The sequence below is a fragment of the Rana temporaria genome, chromosome 7 (assembly GCF_905171775.1).
Source record: "Rana temporaria chromosome 7, aRanTem1.1, whole genome shotgun sequence".
Classification (NCBI taxonomy): domain Eukaryota; kingdom Metazoa; phylum Chordata; class Amphibia; order Anura; family Ranidae; genus Rana; species Rana temporaria.
The window spans coordinates 157,427,986-157,446,939 of NC_053495.1; the positions used below are offsets into that span (position 1 = coordinate 157,427,986).

The following is an 18,954-nucleotide window of genomic DNA, read 5'->3' on the forward strand; positions in this document are numbered from 1 at the left end:
TACATTATCTAGACAGCTTGGCCCCGCATATAGAAGAGATAATTACCACAATGAAGCAATCAGAATAATTAACATGAGCCCCTTCTAATCACAGTAAACAGTAACCACAGGGCTTCTTCACACAACACACTAGATCAATTAACATTTCAACAGCCTGTTAGCAGAGTGAGTCACACCTGAAATCACCTTTTAACACAGAATTAACCAAGCAGGGAGAATTTAAACTGAAGCATCCTTCACAACACATTATATATACATACATATATATACACACACACACACACACACAGTGGGCACGGAAAGTATTCAGACCCCCTTAAATGTTTCACTCTGTTATATTGCAGCCATTTGATAAAATCATTTAAGTTCATTTTTTTCCTCATTAATGTACACACAGCACCCCATATTGACAGAAAAACACATAATTGTTGACATTTTTGCAGATTAAAAAAGAAAGAAACCTGAAATATCACATGGTCCCAAGTATTCAGACCCTTTGCTCAGTATTTAGTAGAAGCCCCCTTTTGATCTAATACAGCCACAAGTCTTTTTGGGAAAGATGCAACAAGTTTTTCACACCTGGATTTGGGGATCCTCTGCCATTCCTCCTTGCAGATCCTCTCCAGTTCTGTCAGGTTGGATGGTAAACGTTGGTGGACAGACATTTTTAGGTCTCTCCAGAGATGCTCAATTGGGTTCAAGTCAGGGCTCTGGCTGGGCCATTCAAGAGTTGTTGTGAAGCCACTCCTTATTTTAGCTGTGTGCTTAGGGTCATTGTCTTGTTGGAAGATAAATCTTCGGCCCAGTCTGAGGTCCTGAGCACTCTGGAGAAGGTTTTTCGTCCAGGATATCCCTCTACTGGGCCGCATTCATCTTTCCCTCGATTGCAACCAGTCGTCCTGTCCCTGCAGCTAAAAAAAAAAAAAAAAAAAAACCCACAGCATGATGCTGCCACCACCATGCTTTACTGTTGGGTCTGTAATGGACAGGTGATGAGCAGTGTCTGGTTTTCTCCACACATATCACTTAGAATTAAGGCCAAAAAGTTCTATCTTAGTCTCATCAGACCAGAGAATCTTATTTCACCATCTTCAGGTGTTTTTTTTAGCAAACTCCATGCAGGCTTTCATGTGTCTTGCACTGAGGAGAGGCTTCCGTCGGGCCACACTGCCATATAGCCCTAACTGGTGGAGGTCTGAAGTAATGGTTGACTTTCTGCAACTTTCTCCCATCTCTGGAGCTCAGCCACAGTGATCTTTGGGTTCTTCTTTACTTCGCTCACCAAGGCTCTTCTCCCCCAATAGCTCAGTTTTGCCGGACAGCCAGCTCTAGGAAGGGTTCTGGTCGTCCCAAACGTCTTCCATTTAAGGATTATGGAGGCCACTGTGCTCTTAGGAACCTTAAGTGCAGCAGAATTTTTTTGTAACCTTGGCCAGATCTGTGCCTTGCTACAATTCTGTCTCTGAGCTCTTCAGGCAGTTCCTTTGACCTCATGATTCTCATTTGCTCTGACATTGCACTGGGAGCTGCAAGGTCTTATATAGAGAGGTGTGTGGCTTTCCTAATCAAGTCCAATCAGTATAAAATCAAACACTAGGGTTTTCCCGATACCACTTTTTTGAGACAGAGTACAAGTACCGATACTTTTTTTCCCCAAGTACTCACCGATACCGAATACCGATACTTGTTTTTAATGTCATGTGACCGTGGCGCTTTTATTTTTTATTACACAATTTCTTATTTTTTTGTAGTGGATTGTCTTTTTTTTTTTTTTATTTACATTTTATAATGTACTTTGTGCTGTGCACCCCGTCTCTTCTGGGTCCGATCACGTGATCGGACCCGGAAGAGACGGGCTGCACGTTCTGTTAGCTGGCCGGCTTGTTCTTTTAAACGCTCCATTTTATCTGCATTGATGTAAGTGTACATCTTTTTACCTTAATAAACGTCCTAAGGTTTTTTTATGCTATGCAAGTCCTCCTTTTCTCTCTGCATATTATTGGCATTGCCTGAGGATTCTCCTACTGGTGAAGATCTGCTTGAGTTTGCTGATTGATCTGAGGATTCCATATGTCTATGCTGTGTTTGATCTCTTTGAGATCTATCTTTCTGGTAAGGGTCAGTGTTTGATCGTGGTGGAGGTGCTTTGTCATCACTGTTGCTGTACCGTTTGTGGATCAACTTCACACTGGGCAATACCATCATCACTTTGTCATCACTGTTGCTGTACCGTTTGTGGATCAACTTCACACTGGGCAATACTATCATCACACTTTTAAGTTTTGGACTTTGTTTCTTTTCATCCTTAATCGTGTAGGTGCTTGTAGCACCCTTATTTGTGTCACATTTATTATTGATGTTGTGTATATTTTGTTCACTTTAATAGGCACAGTGCACTTTAATCTTGGCGCGACTCCTTTTTTCAAATAAATAAATATATATATATATATATATATATATATATATATATATATATATATATATATATATATATACACACACACACACACGTTTTACCTTATTTGAGTTTTGCATGTAGACAAATCAGTAGGGTTCTCACAGAGCATCTAGGTGGCACTGCAGTTTCTATTCCCCATATGCCAATGTGCGAGCTTGCAGTGGGTGGAAAAGAGACCTCATTGTATGAAGCTTTACACATATGCCATTCAGAACCAGGGTGCCAGCAACTTTTGGTAATTAGCTGCCAATGCAACAAACTACACAAATGTAAAGCCAGAACAAAAAACAAAATTGGTCTGAGCCATAATTTGTGTCTTACTTGTAATTTATTCATAGTGGCTGAACCCCCCCCCCCCCCCCCCCCCCCCCCCCCCCAACAAGTCTATTACCTCATCAGCAATCCAATGAGGTTGTAAAAACTATTTTGATGGCCGCAATGGAGAAACCACCAGCATGATTTCACCCCAAATAATCTGCTCTCCTCAGCCCTGAATCCAGGACACAAAACGGGGGCAAGAGGAAGATGGGAGGGGACAGGTGGGAACTGCTGGGAGCAGACTGCAGCTTTTACAAATACATACAGAAATAATTAAAATCTAAGGGGTTTAGAAGGGTTAATCTGCTTTGTATAATCTGAAGCATAAAGCCAGCACAATCGCAGCTCAAGACCGGCTGTGCCATATCAGAGGCGGGAGCACAACAGGAGGGGGGATAAGGGTGTAGGGAGGATTAACAAAGCCTGGAGAAAGGCAGGGAGGCCTATTAGAGGCATATATTCGGAATGAGGTTGTGTTGCAGTGTAGCAAGTGATGGGAGCACCAGGTGACCTGAGCAGCATTGCATCCGAAAGCAGCAGAGCTACAAAAAGTGAGCTAAAGAGGCTGATGGGGTAGCAAGGTATGCGGGTCCATATGTAGCATCAACAAAGCCATCTCCTCCTTGTCAGGCTCAGCAGCAGGTTGAGGGGTCAGCAGAGAATAACTTTCATCCTGTGGCAGCTGAGAGTGCTCAGCTTCTGCAGATGGAATCATGGAAATTGGATTGCGCCCATTTACCATCCTGAAGTAAAGCACTGTATTTATCCTATTACCAGGGACATTGCAAGAGCAGTTCCATTACTTCCCCCTCCTTGCTCTGGCTAAGTGCTGGGCCCCCAGCAAACCTGTCACACTCACTGTATACCACTCTTGCCTTAAAGAACTCGAAACAAGAACTTTGACATAGTTTCTGGCAGAAGCGTTTAGAGCTCCACATACATCCAGTTACCGCTATCCACTTTTAAACATAGGAGGGCTGTTAATATGCAAATTAAAGGATTTACTAAAGTAGACTTCAGAAGAATAAAAGATTGCCGAGAATCACTCACTGCGTCAGCCCCCCACTATTGTATCTCCACCAATGAGATCGCAAGCGCCTACTGGTCCAAGTTCCTTATTCAAAAATGGTTTATAAATACTTCAAATTATGGTCAGATCAGGTGTGAGAAATGCTTACCAAAAACCTGAAGAGGGTTCTGAAACGGAACCAAAAATGACAAGATGGATATATTGGTCACCAATTGGATTTCATCTGGCAAATAAATCAAGAAATGGAAGACGGATCCATTTTTAACATGTCTGCCCTTCAGCATATAACATTACAACAAGTCTGAGACCAAAGCAAATTTTGGTCGCATCTGAAAGATTTAACACGCACACACAAACACACGCACTATGTAGTGAAGGTTTATTTAAAAAAACATAATCCAAAAACAAGTGACAAAAACCTAAGCTTTATGCTGCAATGCCAACTCTTCACACATCTTTTAAAGAGGATGTCCGCTGAAAAAAAAAAATATATATATATTAAAAGTTAGCAGCTAAAAATACTGCAGCTGCTGACTTTTAATATATCGGCACACTTACAAGTCCTGAAGTCCAGCTCCGTCCGCAGCAGAGGACGAGCGATCGCTCGTCACTCTGCTGCCCCCCCGCCAACCTCGGTGAGGGAACCAGGAAGTGAAGAGCTCCGGCTTCACTGCCCGGTTCCCTACGGCGCATGCGCGACTTGGGCTGCGCCTGCTGATTGGCTCCCGCTGTGCTCTGGGGGGGGGGGGGGGGGAGAACGGGAGGGGACGTCCTGCCTGCAGTCTGTGGCCGGAAGTGGGTGCAAATACCTGCACCCCCCCCTAAAAGGTGTCAAATGTGACACCGGAGGGGGGAGGGTTCCGATCAGCGGGAGTTCTACTTTAGGGTGGAGCTCCGCTTTAATTTAGGTTGACACTGCTGTGCCACAGTAATGTGTACATTACTGCAGCATGCAAAAATGTGTTGGGCCCCTTTCACACAGGCAGACCAATCGGGTTTGCCTCTGTTTTTTGGGAAAACCCGATCAAACCATCCATTGTCTTCTATAGAGCCGCGGGTGTCAACAGATATGTGTCCCTTGACACCCGCCGACATCTGATCCGCTAAAAACCCGATTGAATCGGATGTAAAACAAGACAGGCGGTCCATTTAAATCTAACTGCCCGTAGAGGCTGTCTCCACTCTGCATAAGCGGAGTGGAAAAGCCATCTACCTGCTCAGCAGGGATTGGTGGACAGGTTCCCAGCTAAGCAGGCAGAGTCCGTCCCATGTGAAAGGGGCCTTATGTGCTGCGGTGTCATTAATTCTGCACCCAAACGCACCTTTCCAATAGATCACAGCGCAAAGCAACACACTACCCTTTCTCTGCATTTATGCACATCTACATGTTAATTAGGGCTGCAACCAACGATTATTTTCATAATCGATTAGTTGGCCGATTATTGTTTCGTGTACAATTTAGTTAATATGTAAATAAATAAAAAAATAAAAAAAGGCAATTTATTCGTAAATATCCATATGCAGTGGTAAATATAAATAACCAACTACAGTCTTTAAAGGAACACTAAAGGTTCGTTTTTTATTAGATCAATTGATTGCTGTAAGCTAGAGCATTTAAATATCACTTACCTCGTTTTTCCTTTTGACCTCCAAAATACAGTAATCCAGGTTTGAAAATGCCATTTCCTGTCTCTCCTCTTCTTGCTTTCCACCAGCACCTGAGCTGTTTTGCATGGTGGAAAGCAGAATGTGCTCACCCCCTCCCTACGACTACAGCCCTGCGTGAAGATGCTCTCTTATCCCTCACAGGCATGGAGGCTAAGCCTAATGGGAACTGTAGTTCCCAATAGGCCGTGATGTAGCAAGAATGAATGCGCACCGCAAACCAGGAAGTCAGTGAGAATAACGATTCAGGAGTGCTGGAGGTGAATAAAACAGCTCGATTTCAACAGGTATCAAACGAGTTATAATGCAAAACATTACTTTTTACTTTATCAGCTACTGTCAGACTTTAATTTAAGAGGAAAATATTTTTGTCTTTACAACCCCTTTAAAGTGATTATTTTTTTAAACAAACTTGTTATACTTATCTGCTCTGTGTAATGGTTTTGCACAGAGCAGCCCAGATCCTCCACTCCTGGGGTCCCTCACCGATGCTTCTGGCTCCTCCTGCTTTCAGAGTGCCTCAATAGCAAGCTGCAAAGTATAGTATAGAGCGCCCGCTATAGCAAGGTAAAAAAAAAAACTTCTGCCTTTAGAACCACTCACTTCCTGCCCAGGACTACATGTCCCATGAGGCATTGCTCCTCACACCTTCACAAATTCTCAGGCACTTAGTGACATGTATGGATGGATGGTGTACTGAGCTGTATGTGTGCTGCACTGCATTTCCTGACATGTAAACAAATAATGCATACTATATACAGGCCAACTAATCAACTGGCCGATTAATCGATTATGAAAATAGTTGACAACTATGGGGAAGAGAGCTCCGGCGGGTCACAGAAGTACTGAGTGGCGCTAGAACAAAGGTATTTGGCACATTTATATGACAGAAACACACACATTGTTCAATATATACTACTGTAATATAGTGGATTACAAGTAGTTCACACTGGGGATTCCTGACAGGCAGGGAGGCAGGGGGGAGAAGACCGCACATTAGATGGCAAGACCTACCCCGAAAATAAGCCCTACTGTGTCTTTTGTTGCCAAAATGAATATAAGACCCAGACTTATTTTCAGAGAAACACGGTAGCAAATAACAGCCACCATATCACCCTGCTGCCAGACCTCCATCTCTCACCTCAGACAATGAACAGTCATTTGTGTGGTTTTGTTTTTGTTTATTGGGGGATATAACTTGGTTGGGGTAAGGGGCATATGGGATACCCATAGAACATATTGCTTTGCCATCATATTTAGTGAACATTGGTAAATCATTGGTAGCCTTGAAGAACTGATGTACTTCTAACATTTACAGTCTCTTCCCCTGCATATCATCATGCAGACTATTGGTCCTCCTCCTCTGCTCTAACTCCTGCAGACTGTTGCTCCCAGGAGTTCTCTCCTCCTGCACAAAACGTCTACTGTAAAACTTTTAGATCGGCTGTAAAACTATTATAGCCTGTCCCATCTTCATTACGACAAAGAGATCACTCTGAATAATCCCAGATGCTGGCTGTATTTGCTGCGTGATTACTAGGCCAGAGGCCTGCAGTACCTCTCCCCGAAGGCATAGTGATTTAACAGCTTGTACTAGTTGGTGGACTACTGACCCCAGCTAGCCCGACTTTTTAAATTCTGCGACCTCAGGCAGCATCGATTTGACACAATCCCCACAGTCTCTTTAAGTACTCCTCATCTATGACCATGTAAAGAGGAGGACTTCATCCATGACCGTGCAAGGATGAAGTTACCTACCAGACTTCCTGCATGCCTCATTTAGCGCTCCACTGTGGTAAGCTCACCGACCTTTTCCTGCCCTGAGTCCACGATGGAGAACTTTAACTGGACATATGTTCCGACAGCCTTCAGTCCCTCTGCTCCAGGACTCATCTATGACCGTGTAAGGATGAAGTCCCCTCACAGCTCTGTCCCGGGCTTCTCCGCGATCGGCACCACCCCCCCTTCTATGCCAATACTCCATTCTCCACTTCTCCCAGCCAACAACTCCTCCCCAGTGGCATGTCACCTCAGCTTATATGGGAGGCCTGACCCCTGTCAATACCAAGTGGGGATTGGTCAGGGCTCCTCACATGAACTGCCTGCCACTCCTGTCCCTCTTCTAGAACAATCTCCCTGGAAGCAGGGGAGGTGCCTCAGAACTAGAGCACAGGTGGTCACACCCACTGCTACACTAACCACTCCCTGCCCCCAGATCAAAACAAACAGGCCTAGCCTGAAGCATAGGCCTGCCTAAATTTACCTGCACTGACCGTTTCCCTAGCAAAAATCCTATGCTAGCACCAACCTATGGTAGAGGGTGCTACATAAGAAAAGTTTGAGGAGGTTTTACTCATTACATTTTTCTGTTGACCTCTAAAACACCTGTCTTTACAGTTCAAAGCTACAAGGTTTAAGGAAATCTGTAAAAGCAAACTACCTGAAGGACCTCAAAAAAGGACCACAAAAGCGGTAACTACTAGACTCATATCACATACTAATGATGGTGCAATAAAGCTGAATTTAATCTGCTACTGTTAAATCACTTTCCTGAAACTGGTATGCAAGTCTGGAAAAAGCAATCTTGCTAAAAGTTTTGCTTTGCGAGAATTCTCCTTTTGACTAACATTTGTAAGGATAAACACATTGGAGGTTATTTACAAAAGGCAAATCCACTTTGCACGAAGTGCAAACTACAAGTGCAAAGTGCACTGGAAGTGCAGTCGCTTTAGATCCGAGGGGGACATGCAAGGAAAATAAAAACAGCATTTTAACTAGCATATGATTGGATGATGAAATCAGCAGAGCTTCTCCTCATTTCAGATCTACCCCTCAGATTTACAGCGACTGCACTTCCAAGTGCAATTTCAAGTGCAAAGTTTGGGTTCTCCAAGTGTGCAACTGAATTGACTTGGCCAAAAATAGGCACTCTGTAATAGCTTCAAGTATCTGTGTTGGTCTTCAAGTCTTTCGTGTTCCCAAGAGCCTCTTGCATCCCAGGCTCATAACAGACGAAGAAGCTCCTCAATGATTCTAAAAAGTCAAGATCAAGGCCAAAAGCTCCCCTCTATTCTTCCCATGTCACATACCAAAGTCTCTGCTTTTCACTGAGGCTTCTGAATTAGATAGATGAACTGCATGAAATGGGGCTTAATCTTCATGTCCCAAAGTGTCCAGAAATCAATTGGAAGGCAAATTCATGTACATTGTGGCACCACAATGTACCTGTAATTCAGCACTTACCTTAGGATGCCTTAGGGCTCTTTCACACTGAGCGCCCGTACAGGTCCGTCTGTCAGTTTTTTTTGCGGACCTGTACGGGCGCTCCATGCTCCTCTATGGAGCCGCGGATGTCAGCGGTGACATGCCCGCTGACATCCGACCCGCCAAAGTGTGACGGAGGAAAAACCTACTTTTCCTTCCGTCTGGCGGATCGGATCGGGTGAACACGGACATACGGTCCGTGTTCATCCGATCCCCCATAGGGGGGAGCGGAGAAAAGACAGGGCGGTCCCTGCACAGTGTGCGGGGACCGCCCTGTCATCCGCCGGCTCAGCGGGGATCAACAGAGCGATCCCCGCTGAGCAAGCGGAGGTGCACGGGGCGGATCATTACTGATTTTCCCAGTGTGAAAGAGCCCTTAGGCAACTTTTATGACAGGTCAAGTTCACTTTAAAGCGGGAGTTCACCCAAAAATCAACTTTCTGCAGTTAGATCCAGCATACTGCTGACATCTGCAGTATGCTGGTCTTTTTTATTTTATTTTGGTACTTATTGTTTTAGCAGTATTTCTTCTATGGCTCCGAGCGGGGAATCCTGCGGGGAATGGGCGTTCCCGAAGGCAAGCAAGTTGATCGACGGCCTTCGATAGTGCGTCACGGCTTCCGAAAACAGCCGAGGTGACACTTGGCTGTTTACGGCGCCTGCGCAGTAGAGCCGACTGCGCAGGCGCCGTAAATTGCCGAGTGTCACTCGTGTGTATTTTCGGAAGCCGTGACGCGCTATCGAAGGCTGTAAATCAACTTGCTTGTCTTCGGGAACGCCTATACCAGGAAGTAATCCCCGCTCGGAGCCATAGAAGAAATAGTGCTAAAACGATAAGTACCAAAAAAAAAAAAAAGACCAGCATACTGCAGATGTCAGCAGTATGCTGGATCTAACTGCAGAAAGTTGATTTTTGGGTGAACTCCCGCTTTAAATAGAAGTGGACATCTGTTCTGTATGAGGGCACAGCACCATGTACCTTGCTATACCTGCCCCGATACGCCTTTGAGCAATGGCAGTTCATTGTGCTAGGGTTACAATCTTGGTCCTGCAAGACAATAGCTGAAAGACACGTTTCCTTTAAGCAGAAATAATTGTTTATTTTCTGGGCTGCTTGTGGATACTAATCCTCACCAACAAAAGTTAAATACCGTGACTTACAAGAGTGCCAGGAGAGCAAAAGTTAATTCAAGCAGCGAGTATAATGCAGGACCAAGCTAAAACTCAAGAGCCATTTCTGTCCTACATGCAATAACAATATCGGCCTCTCCTGGGATTTGGAAATAGAAAAGAAGGGTAAGAGGCTCAGAGGGAGTGTCACGGTGCATGTTTTGCTATCGCCTGCTAATCCTTTCTGAGAGTTTCCTAATCTGCCTTGTGAGATGTCAGAATTGAGTTTGAAAAGAGAGCACAAGATGCTGCAATGGTTATTGGAGTGAGGGTCTGTACTAAAAGGATCAGGAGGTGCTGGCTGGAGGGGGCTGGGTAAAGGATAAAGCTGGAGGTCTAATCAAATCAGCTGGGAAAGCTGCAGTCTCTCAGCAGTAACCTTGCCAATCAGGGAGGGGAAGAAACATGCCTGCGCACACTAATCCCTGGGTGTCCTTCACCCCATCCAAATCATAAGGCAACCCCCAAAACACCATTACATAGAAGTACCGTCACATTCAGACTTTCCCATAGTCTCAGACTTTTAGGTAAGAGGCAAGAGCAACGTGGAACAGATCAGCAGTTTTAAATGTGGCACATAAAATGGTTAACACAACTGTAACCAATCCTGACACTAAGTAATAGGCACACTGACCGCATTATAAGCTTGGTGTGCTGGTAAGTGTATTTTACTGGCGTGACTAGTCTTACACCTGTAGGTCAGCCTTTCGTTGTATGCTGGGAAGGTACAGATGGGAGGTGGAGTGGCGTCCTTAGGGAGAGATATTTATGGTTATTGATCTGTGGTGAGAGCAGTAAGGAGGGAGGACTCTGCCCTCAATTAACTTATGAATCTGAATCCAATACAGCCGGAGCGCTGACCTCGTGCCTCGCTCTGCCTGCGCTCATTACAGTTACCGAGACCTCTTTACCCCTCCCGGACCTGATCCCACGAGCAGACTGAGAGCCTGACTGATAGCCGGCCTGTGACATCACTCACTCACTGCCAATAACAATTGACCAAACCACTATGGCATCACGTATATATTAAGCTGCCAGCTGGACAAGGATGATGGAGGAGGGGGGAGACCATGTTCTTCCTACCATGGACGCCTAAAGAATCAAGCTTCAATAGACGTACACATAGAAATATGAAGGAATCGATGCGTTACACCTTTAGCAACTGGTCTTGTATGGGCAACACACACACACACACACACACACACACCTCAGTTTAAACCAAGTATTTTTCCTGGGGAAGGCCAGATAACAAGAGCGGAGTAGCCGACCTGCACATGCTCAGTTGTGTCTTTTATGCTGTCATATTACCAGGTTTAGTAACATTTTAAGATTAAAGTGACATTAAAGGCTTCCCACACAACAAGCATACTTATCTGCTCTGTGCAGTGGCTTTGCACAGAGCAGCCCTAATCCTCCTCTTCTTGGGTCCCCAATGGCCCTCCCTTTTGAGTGCCCCCAGAGCCACTCCCGAGCCCCTGCTCTGTGTATTACTTTCACACACAGATCCGTGGCTCAGCCCGCCCCCCCCCTCCTCATAGACTCACTGGTTACGATTGACAGCAGTGCCCCCCTGCCCCAAAGCACCCATCCTCCATGTTGAGGGCATGTGGCCTGGTACGGTTCAGGAGGGGGGGGCCTTTCCTGACTTGCCAGGCTGTGTGCTCGGATAAGGGTCTGGTATGGATTTTGGGGAGACCAGAATGCCTTTTTTTTGGCGAGGGGGCTCCCCTTAAAATCAGTACCAGACCGAAGGGCCTGGTATGCTCTTGAAGGGGGAACCCATGGCGTTTAAAAAATAAAGTAAATTGGTGTGGAGTACCCCTTCAAGATCAGAGCTCAAGTCACATGCCAAAGTCGTATCAGTCAAGACGGCGATCTGACTTTGCTCCGACTTCAGTGATATTCAAAGGGCTGAAGTAAGATCAAAGTCAGACCAAAGTAGTGGAGGGAGCATTTTCAAAGTCACACCAGTTAAGACAGCTCCCATAGGAGAACATTGATTTTCCCAAGTCATGCGACATGAGCTCCCAATTTCAGAGCATTTGTCGTACCAGTGTGAATCCAGCCTGAATGTAGTTATCCATGTCTGATTTCGGAAAGGTCACTGTATGCCAAAAATCACTGTGGTAGTACATAGTTATAGCGGTGATCTTCCAAATGCTAATTCAGTAGCTTCCCCTCTGCACAATACAAGGTATTCTCTGATTGGATGAGGTGGAGAATAGATCATGACACCATCAACCCTCCTCCCCACTTAGCACCCAGGAAGTAAAAATGTTTAACAGTACACTTCAAATAGAGAAAAAGCATATACAAAGAGGTTTTGCTAAAAACCTTAAAAAAAAATAAAAACACCTGTAGGTAATAAACTTGGGATTGCGATTTCAAAAACAAAAAGGTTAGTAATATACACACACACACACACACACACACACACACACACATATACACACATATACGCGTCATCTGCAGGCTTCTCTTTCAACATCACAACTTTTCTGGTTGGCTACTGACATTTATGATTTTAGTATCGTGCTTTGTGTCCTTTAACACTTTTGTGACATGGGACTGCAAAGTCGCATTACAAGTTGTACCCCATGATTTCCAATGAGTACCGTTCACTGTTCAAAGTAGCCCCTGCACTACTTTGCTCCGACTTTGATGCGACTTGAGGTCCATCGACCTCAAGATTACACAGGCATTTCTTCAAGTCGCATGACTTTCAGGTAAAAGGGGCTTTACAGTCCACCCAGAGCACTGTACATTGTAGTAGAAACAGGATAGCCTTGCATTTTTCATACATCAGCCACTGAAACTTTGTTTATCCAACTATGGTGGGAGCGGTTTCTGTGCGTTCATTCACTACTGGCTGCTGGGATGGAGGAATAGACACACCGCTTCTAATTTTTTTTTACCCAAATTTGTACTGACTCTGTTAGACCCCTTCCACACAGGGTGAATCCATTGAAGCGGAGTCCGCCAACTCAGCGGGAAATCTCTCCGCTGATCTCCACTGAGCCGGGGGATGACCGCTCCCTATCTGCTCACGCGTGGGGAGGGGCCTGTCGAGCGTCGCTGATTCCTATGGAAAGATCGGACGAAAACGAACAGCATTTCCGTTTTCATCAGGTCTCATTCCATCCGCCGGGACAGCTAGCGAACTTATTGCCATACGTTCGATTTTAGCGAATCGCATATTAGCAGACATCGTCACTGCTGACATCCGTCGCTCCATAGACTTGCATGGAGTGTATGTTCAGGTCCACACGCTCTTGCTCGCTCCACAGATAGACTAGGAACCACGGGATGTTTAGCTTGTGTGCATGATCGCAACCAACATGCACTGCTCCTACCAACAGGAATGTGTCCAGAGGAGAGGTTCAGGAGCTCAGACAACAGTATAAGGAGGCAGAAAAAAAACACAGTAAGCGTCAATATCATGAAAAATGGATTACAGGGCCATTAAGTAATGGATGTTTATGGATTAATTTTGGAGAATAAGGATATGGTTTAGTATTTATCTAGGCCTTTTCAACAAAGCAAAATATTTTGGGCAGCACAATGGGAAAGTGGATAGCACATCCCACCTGGCAGCACTAGGGTTGTCGGTTCCAATCCCAACCACTACCTGCCTGGAGCTTGCATGTCCTCCCTGTGCTTGTGTGGCTTTCCTCCCACATTCCAAATACATGCCGGTAGGTAATTGGCTCCTGTGTAAATTGGCCCTAGTATGTGCACGTACAATACCCCTTTCACACTGGAGCGTATTGCAGGCGCTATAGCGTTAAATATAGCGCCTGCAATACGCCCTTAACCACTTAAGGACCGCACCAATATGCTGCTACATGACCCAAGGGGTTTTTACAATTCGGCACTGCGTCGCTTTAACAGACAATTGCGCGGTCGTGCGACGTGGCTTCCAAACAAAATTGGCGTCCTTTTTTCCCCACAAATAGAGCTTTCTTTTGGGTGGTATTTGATCACCTGTGCGGTTTTTATTTTTTGCGCAATAGAGCGACAATTTTGAAAAAAATGCAATATTTTTTACTTTTTGCTATAATAAATATCCCCCAAAAACATATATAAAACATTTTTTTTCCCCCTCAGTTTAGGCCGATACGTATTCTGCTACCTATTTTTGGTAAAAAATAAAAATAAAAAATAAATCGCAATAAGCGTTTATCGATTGGTTTGCGCAACATTTATAGCGTTTACAAAATAGGGGATAGTTTTATTGCATTTTTATAAAAAAAAATTTTTTACTACTAATGGCGGCGATCAGCGATTTTTTCTGACATTATGGCGGACACGTCGGCCAATTTTGACACATTTTTGGGACCATTGTCATTTTCACAGCAAAAAATGCATTTAAATTGCATTGTTTATTGTGAAAATGACAGTTGCCGTTTGGGAGTTAACCACAGGGGGCGCTGTAGGATTTAGTGTTCACCTAGTGTGTGTTTACAACTGTAGGGGGGTGTGGCTGTAGGAATGACGTCATCGATCGAGTCTCCCTATATAAGGGATCACTCGATCGATGCAGCGCCATAGTGAAGCACAGGGAAGCCGTGTTTACATACGGCTCTCCCCGTTCTTCAGCTCCGGGGAGCGATCGTGACAGAGCGGCTATAAACAAAGCTATAGCCGCGCCGTCGTCCCGGATCGCTCCCCGAGGGAATCCGACCGCCGCATGTAGCGGAGGGGGGGGGGTCCCGATCGGACCCCCGACCCGCGGAAAGGCAGGGACGTACAGGTACGCCAATGTGCCCGTACGTGCCATTCTGCCGACGTATATCTACATGTGGCGGTCGGGAAGCGGTTAAATTCTGTCCCCATTCACTCCAGTGTGAAAGCCCCTCGGGCTTTCACACTGGAGCGTTGCGCTAGCAGGACTAGCTGCATCTTTGGAGCGGAGTGTTTACCGCGCTGCCCATTGAAATCAATGGGACAGCACAGCTATACCACCCGCAATGCACTGCTTCAGCTGGTTTTAACCCTTTCTCGGCCACTAGCACGGGGGGGGGGGGGGGGGGTTGGGGTAAATGCGCCCCGCTAGAGGCCAAAATGCGCCCATAGCATCAGCGGTAAAAATATTGGCGTTTAACCACCGGCACTATGGGCAGCACAGTGTGAAAGGGCTCTTAAAGTAAGTTAGGGACCTTAGATTGTGAGCTCCTTGAGGCCAAGGACTGATGTGATGCGATTTCGCACTATATTTATGTAAAGCACCATGTAATTTGTCAGCGCTATACAAGGACCTGTAATAATACATTTTTGCCGACATGCAAATATTTGCTGCCTCTGTATTTTAGTCATACAATTTATGAATTTTATTGTAAAATATACATAAAGGGTTCATCTGTGTGTCCGACTAACATTTCATGATAAGCTGAAACTGTAAATGTGATCCAGTGATTTCATTATCTAGGGAATGGAAATCTATCCAGCAAGACCTGGAAGCAGGAGAACCTCTGTGCTCTCAGGATGTCTGGGCTGCAGGTTGTTGTCAGTAATGAGATGGATTTGGCAATGGATTGAGCGCTCAATAATAATGTTGTTTGTGAGAATCTCTCCCCGTGGAGACGCTCACTCTGCTATTTATTATCTCTGGATTGTCTTCCTCTGAAAGCTTCAAAAAGACCCCCACCCTGCCACTTGTGTCATCCCCCATCCCTACTGCACCATTTATTTATAAGCACTTCTACCATCCCAGACTTGTATGGCAAGGAGGTTGAATTTTAAGGGGGTATCCCATAAAACTGGTTCACAGGTTGCTTCCTAACCCCCCAACATGTCCACAGTGTTGTCTGAAAAGGTTCCAGAAGAAAGCTGCAGTGCAACACAACAAAGCACTTACGGCTTGGACGAAAAGCAAAAAAAAAGCAGATTACTTAGGCGGTATGTGATTAGTTTAGGCATTGTGCTGGCTACCTGCTACCTGGATCAGGCACTCACATCGCATCAATAACACAAGAGGCCTACTTGTGTGGACTGAAGAACGCTAGATTAACAAATTGCTGGCTATGCAGCAGAATAGTTTTGTTTGTGGAAATAAAAACAGAATAAATATGACTTCTGACAGACTTTAAAAGGGCAAGTCAAATTAAAACGGATATTTTCATGCCAATTAGATTGTGGAGAACCAGATCGTCTACTGCACAGGTGTCAAACACAAGGCCCACGGGCCGAATCCGGCCCTCCAGGCCATTTCATGTGGCCCTTGCACCTCTCCTGCAGCCCTCCTCTGGTCCTCCTCCAGACCCCTACTTTCAAGCAATACATCCAGCTTCTTCCCAGCAGCAGCGTAAGTAAAGGGGGTGCACTGTGATGTAAGGGAGAGTGGGGGACTCAAACTTCTGATGGTGGCTCTTGACATCTAATGTAAAAAGGGGGGGTGTGCGCTGGACATCCAATCTTACAGATACAACCAGCCTTTTTGAGGGCAATCATAATGCTGATGTGGCCCACAATGAAATGGAGTTGGACACCCCTGGTCTACTGGTTTTATACATCTCCTGTACAAACAAGAAAATTACAGAATAGTACAGAACACTGGAATACAAGATGCCTCTTCAAGTGTTCCAAAGGGGCTTAAAGGGGTTGTAAAGGTACAATTTGTTTTCCCCTAAATAGCTTCCTTTACCCTAGTGCAGTCCTCCTTCACTTCCCTCATCCTTCCATTTTGATTTTAAATGTCCTCATTTCTTCTGAGAAATCCTCACTTCCTGTTCTTCTGTCTGTAACTCCACACAGTAATGTGAGGCTTTCTCCCTGGTGTGGAGTGTCGTGCTCGCCCCCTTCCTTGGACTACAGAAGAGTCAGGACACCCATTAACACAAGCTCCTTTATCTGCAACGTAGAGAGCGTCCCGACTCTCCTGTAGTACAAGGGAGGGGGCGAGCACAACACTCCACACCAGGGAGAAAGCCTTGCATTACTGTGTGGAGTTACAGACAGAAGAACAGGAAGCGAGGATTTCTCAGAAGAAATAAAGACATTTAAAAGCAAAATTGAAAGATGAGGTAAGTGAAGGAGGACTGCACTAAGGTAAAGGAAGCCATTTAGGAAAACATTTAATTTTTTTACCTTTACAACCCCTTTAAAAAGGAAATCCCCCCTGAGATTATCGCACTTTGATGTAAAAAGAGATGGGTCTGCATACCCTGCTACCCAGCCTGTTAGTACCAACAGGACAAGAACGGGCTGCAACAGGCAGTAGCAGGTTATACAGAGAACTCAAACCGCAAATGGTCGGAAGTCAAACCTAATGAAGAACACTGGACACCGGGGTACATGATAGAGAACACTAATGTCAGTGTTAAGTGTTGCTCTTCATTTGACAATGGCGGGATCTTTGTAACGGAAAACTAAAGTACAACTGCTACAATACAAGGATATCCATAGAGCACCACTCCAGCTGTATGTCACAATGCAGTTTCATATTTCACCAGGAGACGGAGATGCAGGCAAAATTTTAAAGTTCCAACTTACAGCAATGGCACTTTCACACTGCGTGTGTTATTGTGCAAATACTGCACAAACAAAATGTTCTGCTTTTTTCCATGCACACCAACACAGCTCACTAGTGTGAACTAGAGCCATAGAACAGAAGGCACATTTTTGTGTTCTTCTGAAGGAACCCTGTTTGGCAATACTGCTTTTTGTAAAATGAGCCCCAGGGGAATGTGGACTAGGCACGAAATGCTTACCTGCAAGTTTATGTGAGCATTATGGAAGAGAAGTTTAGACACTAGCTCTGTATGTCCTCTGTCACAGGCCCAGTGGAGAAGGCAGCGACCCTGTAAAAAAAAAAAAAGAAATAAAATTACAGCAGTTATACAGGAATTTATAAATAAATGTGACTCCCGATTGATCCTGTACACAAGCCCTCCAAGTGTCTGAAATAACATTTTGTATTGTAACCAGAACAAATTCAATATTTACTTTTAACCTTTAATTTTTAATAGGTGGTCTAAATCGGTTTAAAATCTTTACCCCCCCCCAGGCATAGGTATCTTGGTTATAGAGGCCTAGTGAGCAAGATGCAATGTATGGGTGGGAAGCTATAAAAAATAAAGGGCCCGATAATCGTAGAAATCTTTGAATACTTTGTAAGCTACCGATACTACAGTTGCTTAAATGAATTTTATTTAAAAAAAAAAAAAATGTAATCTACACCAAGTACTCCATAATGACATAGTGAAAACAGAGGTTTAGAAATGCGTGTGAATGTATGAAAAGAAAAACTGAAATATCACATTGGCATAAGACCCCTTTAACCACTTTGCCCCCCGGTCAAAAGCAAACCGACGTCCGGGAAGTGGTTTGGTTATCCTGACTGGACTTTTGTTGACGTCCAGCAGGATAACATGCCGGCACACGCCCGCACAGCCCCCTCCAACGTACCAATCACCTGCCAACTAGTGTCCCCCATAATAAAGTATGCCAGTGCCCACCACAGTGCCAATCACTGCCCAGCAGTAACACCTGTCAGTACCTCATCAGTGCTGTCCATCAGTGCCACCTGTCAGTGCCCATCACAGCCGCCTGTCAGTACCCATCACTTCTACATGCCAGTGCCTCCTCATTCGTGCCACCTCATCAGTGCCATCAGTGAAGGGGAAAACGATTTTTCTTTTTTTCAAAAATGTTGGTCTTTTTTAGTTTGGTTAGCAAAAACAAAAAACGCAGAGGTGATCAAATAAAACCAAAAGAAAGCTCTATTTATAGGAAGAAAATTATAAAAATTTAGTTTGGGTACAGTGTTGCATGACCACGCAATTGTCATTCAAAGTGTAAAAGCGCTGAAAGCTGAAATTTGTCCTGAGCAGGAAGGGGCAAAAGTGCATCGTATTGAAGTGGTTAAAAAACTCAGTGTTGCAGCACTTCTGAAGTGCTTTCCAGGTGCTTCAGAATCGCTGCTTATTCAATGCAATGGACAGGGACGTTTTGGAAGCGCTGTATACAGCGGTCCCAAATAACCCCAAGGATGCTGCTTCCAGGGCTTTTTGCAACGTCCCACAAGCACTCAGGCTTTCACATTCAGGCA

The 18,954-nt window shown here is 44.9% G+C and overlaps 1 protein-coding gene across 1 annotated transcript in view; it reads right to left on the reverse strand.

The window, feature by feature from the left end:
- The window catches only part of ACBD6 (acyl-CoA binding domain containing 6), a 133,238-nt gene that overhangs the window by 19,741 nt on the left and 94,543 nt on the right, over window positions 1-18,954 (reverse strand). The window contains exon 6 of the mRNA XM_040360239.1: window positions 17,615-17,704. Within this exon, the coding sequence (XP_040216173.1) occupies window positions 17,615-17,704 (90 nt within the window). The remainder of the gene's footprint in view (window positions 1-17,614; window positions 17,705-18,954) is intronic.